Source organism: Euprymna scolopes, chromosome 14 (assembly GCF_053919585.1).
Source record: "Euprymna scolopes isolate OS-2025 chromosome 14, ASM5391958v1, whole genome shotgun sequence".
NCBI classification, from domain to species: domain Eukaryota; kingdom Metazoa; phylum Mollusca; class Cephalopoda; order Sepiida; family Sepiolidae; genus Euprymna; species Euprymna scolopes.
The window spans coordinates 85,859,302-85,869,186 of record NC_136495.1 but is presented as its reverse complement, the minus strand read 5'-3'; the positions used below and the strand labels follow the sequence as shown (position 1 = coordinate 85,869,186).

General features: G+C 30.5%; 1 protein-coding gene across 2 annotated transcripts in view; it reads right to left on the bottom strand.

Annotated features, from left to right (window-relative positions):
• LOC145293144 (secretion-regulating guanine nucleotide exchange factor-like) overlaps nucleotides 1–8,955 on the bottom strand; it is an 85,043-nt gene extending 76,088 nt beyond the window's left edge. Inside the window, exon 1 of one of the 2 annotated variants that reach the window (XM_080139565.1) lies at nucleotides 8,849–8,955. In XM_080139565.1, the coding sequence (XP_079995691.1) occupies nucleotides 8,849–8,854 (6 nt within the window). In that variant the 5' untranslated portion in view covers nucleotides 8,855–8,955. Of the gene's footprint in view, nucleotides 1–7,145; nucleotides 7,690–8,848 lie in introns of those variants that run through there. The other variant, XM_080139564.1, reaches the window with a different exon arrangement.
• Between the last annotated feature and the right edge of the window lie 930 nt (nucleotides 8,956–9,885).

Below are 9,885 nucleotides of genomic sequence, written 5' to 3'. Positions count from 1 at the left end.
GGTTGTTAAAAGAAGAAATGTGGTTTGATATTCTTTTCTTAATTAATGTTGAAGTAGCGCCGATATATGTATGTATTTTATTAAAAGCTCGAGGTCTGGTATTAATATTAATTTGCTGATTTGTATTAGTTAAATAGTTTGAATTTTGTTTTTAGTGTTCAACAAATGGTGGGACAATGTCTGTATGAGGACTATTTTGGAGGGGATAATGAGTGTTGTTAGTGTTAGGATGGCTGTTAGGAGAAATATTGTTATTCTCATTAACATTATGATTATGATTATTATTATTATTATTATTATTATTATTATCATCATCATTATTACTAGTTGTATGATTGTAAATGGAAGGGCTGCTCGAATGGTGTATTGGATTAGTAACTATATCAGATGGAGGATGGGAAGAAGAATAACTTGAAGACGAAATATTAGTGTCTGTTATGGGAGGATTGCGTGGGAGCTCAGTAATAGTGCAAGAATATATAACATCTTTATGGATACAATAAGTATTGAGTGGGCAAAGATGTTTGTTATTACAATTACAGTTAGTTTTGGGTTTAATTGGGAAAGGGATTTTTTGGGCTGATTTAATTTTTTTGTTATTAGATGTTAAGATTCTTTGTGCTAAATTAGGCATTGTTGAATAAGAAATCTGAATTGAATTTTTATTGAAAATAGAACTATATCTGTGTGGGTATTTGAAAGAGTTTTGTACAATGTTGAAGAATTCCTTAGGTATATTAGTTTTGACATTTAGGCTAAATGGAGGATTAAACCAAATATTTTTCTTTCTCCTGATGCGACTAGGTGGGTTAGAGGCATTGCGATTAGTATTTTGGTTTGGATTATAAATGTAGACTGGTTCATTGTTATTGATAGCAGCATATCTTGTTATTTGAACTGGTTTCTTACGAGTCATATTGTGTGTGATTACAGATTTAAGGCGGCCTGAAGGAGGAGCATAATTGTTGCATTTAATCTTTTCCTTGTATCCTGAGTTCCATAAAGCATTATTGAAGAAAGTAGCATTTTGATTAAAAGTTTTTTATCAGCAGAAAGAGCAGAAATTCTTCTAGAGACAGATGGTACTATAGATTTCATAATTGAGTTGGGGTGGTTAGAAGATTTATGGACGTATAACAGCGTAAGATTAGGTTTATGATAGGGGCTATGAGTTTCGGTGTTAAGATTAAGTGTAACATCTAGAAAATTTGAAGTTTTTTTGTTTGGTTCGATAATTATAGAAAGGCCAAAGTTATTGAAGTTATGTAATTTTTTAATAGTTTTGTTGTACTCTCTTGGCCTGGCTGTTGTATTAAAAAGGGCATCGTCTCTATAAAGACCCCCTTGGATATGTTTAAAGTGGTATTTAAGTTCTTTCAGTAAGAAGAGTCCCACTAAATCTGTAACTTCTGAAGAGTCAGAAGCACCCATCAAGATGTCAAAATTATCAGGGGTATCCTTTCTAGTCCAAAGCTTATTGTTAAATTGTATAAGGGACTTTCTCGCTAGGAGAATCAATTTTATTTCTAAATTAGCTAAGTCAGAATTTCTTTTAGCAAAGATAAGAGCCTTATTTAAAAGGATCGGAGAAATTGATTGATAATAATTTTGGATGTCAAATGTTATGAAATTAAGGAGGTGTTTATTTTTAAGGGAAACAAACCAATTAATTACAGAATCTGAATTCAGCCAAAGAGGGAAACTTACTTTTTCTTTAATAGAAGGGATGATTCTATCTAAGATATTTTTGCTTACAGCTCCTAAGTCAGAGTTAGATCGGCAGATCAATCTGTCATAGAAATTAGGTTTATGATCGTTGAGGGTGAATCTGGGAGTACCTGGAGAAATTATTTCAGTGAAGTTATGAATGTTCATAGAAGTCAGTAAAAGTTTAGCTTCAGAATTAATGGAATCTAAAGTCTTAGGAGGGACTATTTTATAAGATTTATTAAGTTCTTTATACAAAAGTTTTTTATATGTAGGATAGTCAAGTTTATAATAATTTTTTGTCTTATCAGCAGGGACGAATATATGTTTATTTTTTTTAACTTTTTCGGCAAAATTATTTATTTTTCGAGTAACCGGATTATAATGGTGTTTTTGTTTCTTAAATTTAATTTTTTTGACTAAATTCAACATGGAATTCTCAAACTCTTCGAGGTAAGGGTTGTATTTGGGGTGGGCAGTAGTTTTTAATCCATAAAATTTGGCAGCAATTCTTTCGAATTTCTTTTGTTCTCTATGAGAGTTGATAGGGAGTTCATTTAAGATTTCTGGGTGAAGTTGGTCTTCAGAGGAAATAGGCGCTTTAAGTTTATTTTTAATGATTAAGTCACGGTGATAAGCCTTCCACCTTATATTTTTTAGGAAAGTGTTTAAAGCGAGAACAAATTTGTGGATATATTCCTGTTCGGTAGGAATAGGGATATTTTTGGCAGACAGAGGAATGTGTTCCTTTTCAAACATATATGGAGAGAAAAAAAAAAGCTCAACTAAATGGCAGCTAATACTAAAATGAAAATTACAATTGAATTTACCAAAATGATCAAAGATGGTAAAATTAAAGTAAATTATAAATATTAAAGAATTAATATTTATAAAATTATCTCAGCCAGACATAAAAGCTTGATAAAACCAAATAGGAAATAGAGCTTATGATATGAGCAAACAGTTAATAAAATATGTTAAAACACACTTTGAAATGAGTTAAAAACATATTTAATCTGAAAAGGAAACACTAGATAAATGGATAGTCCTTAATCCGCGGAGTTTTGAAGAAATACTCTCCTTCTCATCAGAGGGTAGGAATTAGCAAAATGCGGGATCGGATTTTGCATGCAGAAGTATTTGATGAAACAACAAGTAAGTCAAAGATATTACTTGAAAACAAAATAAGTTAAGCAGAGGGAATATGGTAAAGAAAAAGGTGATTACACATGAATGGATAGTCTGGTGGAAGATAAAAAATCCAGTGACGGTAAAATCCAAATGTAAAAATTCAAGAAAGTTAAAAGAATTTCCATTTGTACAAGTAAAATCCAAGGAAATCCCGTAATTGGAAGAAGATGGTCTTTTAACTTTCTTGAAGTTTTACATTTGGATTTTACCGTCACTGGATTTTTTATCTTCCACCAGACTATCCATTCATTCTCAGTATTTATTTTAACAGTGCTCAATACCTAAGTAGTAAGTTATCAAAACATATATGGCAATTAAGCTACACAGAATATTCCGTGTTTCATTCGTAAGAATTCATCAGGCTTATGTGAAATGTTGTGGTTATTGCACGTTTATATATGCGCATATGCTATTGAATTTTCTAGTTAGCAAATCAGCTTCCTAGTTGCCACCACACTCATCCTAATCAGTCAATGGGCAGGTATTTACAGGACAAAGGTACAGTTTACCTCTGGTTCGCCCCTTCTCTTTGTGTATTCGGTGCAGTATACTACAATTGAGCTATTGCAGTTGAGAGGGGAGAGTTGGAGGTGGATGCTGTTGCCTAGACGGGTGAATATGCTGTTTGTGTTAATATGTTGACATATTTCACACCTAGGCCTGTTGTATGTTTTGTTTCCTTGAGATGCAGGGATGCGGTTTAGAGAGAGAGAGAGAGAGAGAGAGAGAGAGAGAGAGAGAGAGAGAGAGAGAGAGAGAGAAATCTAGTTGTAGAGAGCAGAAAGGAGAAAGAGACATAAGCAAACAAATAGACAGGTGTTTTGTATTAAATATATCAAATTCTTCATTTCTTGCATATAAAATGAGAAAATTACAGTGTTTCATTTCATATAATTTCATTTTAAAATAATTGGGGGCATAGAATCAAAACTGCACAATGTTTTACTCCTTTCATTGTCTTCTCCAGAAAACACAATTTAAATTTCCTAAAAAAATATAATGAAAATATAAAGAAATGTAATGAAAATATAATGAAATATAATGAAAATATAAAGAACTATAATGAACATATAATGAAATGAAAATATAATGAAATATAATGAAAATATGAAAATATAGTGAAAATATAAAGAAATGTAATGAAAATATAATGAAATGTAATGAACATATAATGAAATGTAATGAACATATAATGAAATATAATGAAAATATAAAGAATTATAATGAACATATAATGAAATGTAATGAACATATAACTATATGGAACTATAATGAAAATATAATGAAAATATAAAGAAAATATGGTGAAAATATAAAGGAAATGTAATGAAAATATAATGAACATATAATGAAAAAATAATAAAATGCAATAAAAATATAATAAAATGCAATGAAAATATCATGAAAATATAATGAATTGTAGAAACAAAAATTTAAAAGCAGCCCCCCCCCAAAAAAAAAACATTGAAATGAGTATGATTTTTAACGAGACGTTAGATTTTAGCATTAAAAAAATAAATGGCACACCAGGAAATAACATGAAGATCCTGACTTTTTGTTTAAAAGTAATTCAGCAGTGAACAGTATCAAATTAAATTCTGTTTCGGCTATTTTTAACTTCTTTAACGAATCTAATCATTATATGGCAAACTACAACTTTGTGCATCCAAACAACCTTGTGATGCACACGAATGGTGTTGACAGCTCATGGAGTCAATACAAAGCAAAGTATTGATACATGTAAGAGCAAAGTATTGATACATGTAAGAGCACGGAAAACTTTGATGTAAAAGTTTCTCTGGCATTGATCAGCACAGGAAAAATTCTTTCATCAATATTATTTGATATGTTATTATTATGATTTTAAATATGTTATTATTATGATTTTAAATATGTTATTATTATGATTTTAAATATGTTATTATTATGATTTTAAATATGTTATTATTATGATTTTAAATATGTTATTATTATGATTTTAAATATGTTAAATATAACAAAATATTTTGAAAACAATGTATTTTCATTCAATTAAAGGTGCTTCTCTAAATAAACCATTATATGTAATATTGCAGTTAAAAATTTTTTTTAGCAATCATTCATTACTCCACTAGGTGTATCAGAATTTTTGACACCCCTAACACAAAACTGCGAATAAAATATAAAAAACTTGTAATTTCTCTTTTAAAAGTAGGTTGTTTATTTTCTTTATGGATTATACTTCCAAAATAAGCTATTAAAGTTGTATAAAAAGTAATAGAAATATTATTTTTTATTTTTTAAAAAACAGTAATGAAATTAATTGAATTTTACGAGTTCAGTATTTTTCAATTTTTAAACTTTAAAAATCTATCAAAATTTTTCTATTGATTCTATTTTTACGATATTTTCAGGGTCAATGTGAAATTTTATGCTCTTTCCAATAAACCGAATATAATATTTTAGACAAACTTTTTTTTTAAATTCACACCATTTTGAAATGTCTATTAAAAAGTAAATAATTAATTTACTCAACAAAGTTTTATATATCACAAATTGAAGATAAAAGATCAATAAATAATATATTCAAATTTAAAACAAAAAAATAGTAGTGTTTTTTAGAAATTTACCTGTAAAGTCCAAAGTTTAAAACCCTTTTTTTTAATCACGTTTTTGTTTTGTTTTTTTAATGAAACATTGGTCCTTGCTCCTTTAATTGAAAAAAATTAGGGTTTGAATTACATTTTTCGAGTAGTTATAAGCTTGGAAAGCCAGGGTGTCGAATTATTCAATATTTTTCACAAAGTTTCTGACACACCTACCACTCCACTTATAATTTAAACTCAAATTCAGTTTAAATTGAACTCAAGTGAGATTTAAACTGAATTTGAGTTTAAATTATGTCCCTTTGAACACAACAATGCAGAAAATGGTGGCAAGAAGCTGTTTATTGATAAAACTAATTTGTTTCTTAAAACAAAAATATTGGATGAATTTCCACAAACTTGGGTATGCTGTATTTTTTACCCTAACGTTTGGATACACCCTAAAGTTTTTTTGCTATTTTCTTTTTAACAGAAATATTCTATGTAGTGATTTATCTGCTTTGCGTACGTTAATTAATAAGTTTAATTCGATACTTAATATTATATTTTCAGTTCGTTGATTAACTTCGCTAACTTATTTCCTTTTCGTAAACTGCTTCAGCAATTTCCAGAACTCGGCTACAGTAATCGTGTAATCATTTTTTTTTTTTTTTTGTAACATTCTTTCATTGTTTTACTGATTATTTTCAGTGTCCCAAATTATATCTGGCAAAATATGCTTATTTTTGCTATGTCTATGCTGATTATCTCCCTTAGATTTAATGATCTGTTGAAATAAGCGCCAAATTCACAGGTTACGGATTTCCAGCGTACACCGTTTGGTTCGGTCTTACTAAAAATGTACGTCTATAAGAGAAGTTTTTACTTTTTTTATTTCATGGTTTTCTTTCGGTAATTGTGCAGAGATTGAACATGAAATTTAATTTTTATTGTATTTTTGTTTATTAAATCGTCATGCGAAAGTACAGCCTAGTTGAATTAAAAAAAATAAACGAAAAAAAATAAAAACAAATATTTCTATGTTATTTCATTTCATTTTTTCGGTATGTTTTCTTTATTAAATTGTTACGTGAAACTTAGACTAGTCGAAAAAAATAAACAACAACCAAAAGAAAAGGTAAATATATGGTTTAATACCATAATAGCTCCAACCAAAAACAATTGTCCGAACATTATTGTATTTTTTTTAACAAAGATATTGTTTTTAAATAGCACACGATAATTTCCACTGGCAAAACCCGGAAGTGTCTTTAAAGAAGTTGCTTCATAATCATCAGGAGCAGCAGCAATTAGACGGACATAAAGTAGACGTACATTTTTAGTAAGACCGACCGCCCGACCGCCGTTTGGTTTCGTGTTATTTAGGAAGTCAAATGACTTGTTAGGAAGTCAAATTTCTCGAGTTATCTTCCGGTTTGCCAAATAAACTTAAATTTGCTTCTTCTTTTTTTTAAACGTTAAAATAAATTAAAGAAAGAAATTAATGCTGCTACGAGAATCTGGGACACGAAACAAAAAAAATAAAAATTTGTTATTCACATAATAACGATGAAAGATGCAGACAGAATTCATTTATGTACCTTTTTTGTTTACTGAAAAGTGAGAAGAAATACGAGCATAAGTGAAATACATTTTTTTTTTTTAAATAAACGTGAAACATACCCACGAAAAGACTTTCATAATTTTGTTTGTTTTGCTTGATTATTATTCCAGAATGAATATTTAAGAGAAATAAGTTTTCATTCCAGGAATAAGAACAAGTACTACTAATGATCAAGATAATAACAAGCGTATTGTTTATATACAGGTAAGAAGACGGCTAGCGAGTAAGGCGGGCAGCCATTTTCTATGTATTATGATATTAACCAATAAGAATGCTTCTTCTTCTCTTCGTGTGTCGGACCAGAGCTCTTCTAGGAATTGGCTGTTCCTCCCGCCGGAAAAAAGAACACCTTTCTCAACAAAAATGTGTGTAACGGACACTTGCAAACCGTAACCTCCACTACAAACAGACCGCCTTCCATTTACAAGACGAGCACTGCACCAACGACATAGCGATTTCGTATAACGCACATCGTACACATTTTTCTGTTTCTCCTTTAGAACTGCCCGCTTTCCTATCCTGCCTACTTTGAAGTGCGCTGAATTCCCATTTTCTACTGCGTAGCAGTTGGTAGGTCTGCAAGAATTACAATCCGCCTCTGACACCTCCTTCAAATGTGAGGAGGTGGGGTTTGCACGCCTCGTGTGTAAAACTTTGTCATTTACTTTCTCATTTTTTCACAATTAGTTAACAATAAAAAAGAAAGAAAATAAATAGTTTTGAACATTTCAGAATATTAGTTTACACAGTATTGCCTTATTTTTATTTTCTTTTAGAACTTTCTAACGTGTACATTTTATTTATTCCTTTTAAATACTATTGCTTGTTCATATTTAAATTTACGGCAGACAAACAAATTGCGTTAAATAAAGAAATTCAGTTTTTTTCGGTTAACTGTGATAATTTTCTAGAAAGTAAAACGGGCGATATTTATAATAGATTTGGGTTTAGTCATTTGACATAATTGGTGCCATTAAACATCTTGCAAATGTATGTGTGTGCCTTTACACCCCTAAATAATAATAATAATAATAATAATAATAATAATTGCTAATGTTGTTTAGTCTTTGTTTTTTGTTGTTGTTTTTTAATAGAGAATCCAACTTGTTAATAAAATGTAATGTAAACAAAACCGTTGTAGTGAGCTGTGTTACAAATCGCCATTCCCATGGTACTTATCCAGAACCCGACCTAATTTCCAGCAACTCCGCGTTGGCATTTTCTGGTATGGTTGCATAAACAGCCGGGAAAAGCTGACATGAAGACTGCCAGAGACGATAAATACAAAATGCAGGACCAAAAAAAACACTGAAAACAAAACCGTAAAACAAGACAAATAGTTACCATAATTTATATGATAGAAAAAGAAAATTTTGTTTTTCAAGAAAAGTATGATTTTTTTTTTCCTGGCCCTCCAATTTGATGACGATTTCTAATGGAATCTTGTTTGCAACCCTCTTGCAAAAAATTCTTCCAAACTGTTATCGTGCATTGTAACCCAATTCTTTAATTGTCATGTCGAGGAACCAAAATTATTTGACTGATACGCATTGTTGATTGTGAAATGTGCCTATATTTATGGATTTTCCTGCTTTGCATTTAATATTAGTGAAAACTTGTCAGTTACAGTCTTTCTTTTGATAATTCTGCACATAAAGTCACACTTTTGGCATTTTTTCTTGGCAGAAAGCAATGATTCTTTTGGGGGATTTAATATACGCAGTGTGCTGTAATTCATATTCCATTGAAACCAAAAACTTACATGCATTTCATTTCATTGAAATTTATCACTGGTTGATTGCTGATTGGCTAATAGTGTCCGTATCTTCTGGCTGTTTACTGTAACCTGTTGGAAGATGCCAACGTGAAGTTGCCAGCAATTGGGTCAGGTTCTGAATAAGTACCAACAAACCTAATGCTGTTAATTGCCATGACCTTCACCTTTCATTTCTCAGTATGCTGCTTACTTTTACATAAAACCATCAGTGAAGGAAGAAAGAAATAAACAGGTCAAGGAAGAATTAACTACAGGCACATTTCACAATCAAAACACAGAATTAAATATTGCCAAGAACTCTGTTGGTCAAGATCTTCAGTAATCATCTTTCAGATCTGCGATTTACACAGATGACACAGTTGTCTATGAAAACACTTTAAAGGGTTTCAGAGGCACAATAATATGTTTGACACGTGGCAGTGTCTCTGCCTTATTTATATGTATGTTTAGAATACAAGCATGCCAATGAAAAACAAAGTAACAATTCAAAAACAAAATAGTCTACAAACATATTTATTGTTTGTGAATCTGACTGAACTCACTATGAATTTGTGCCTTTGAGAATGTACAGAGAGAATCTGTCATTAATATGTGTTTGAGTTTGTATGTAGAAAGGAAAGGTTTACTTACCTTATAAAGTGTATTTGTAAATGGTGAAAAAGTGTTTATCAAAGTAGCCAGGCTGAATGGAGCATTCCTGGAGAGATGTTGAGTGTGAAGAGTGTAGATGATGTTTGCTGATATGTCCTAAGGTGGCTTATTATTCGGACAATCAAAGATAAAGTATTCCGTGAAAGGAATAAATAAATATACACTGTGGTTTGAATACTGAAAAAGAAGTTTATTTACATATTTACAAAGAGACAAATAGAGCGTGTTAACGTTCAGGGGAAGTCTCTGTTTTACAAGAGTCCGGTGAAAACCGGTGACTTCGTTCCTTATGTAGAATGTTCCGGGTTAGTTACCTATCTCCACATAACATTTGCTATGATACTGAGTCCACAAGAATGTGTATAAAAAAG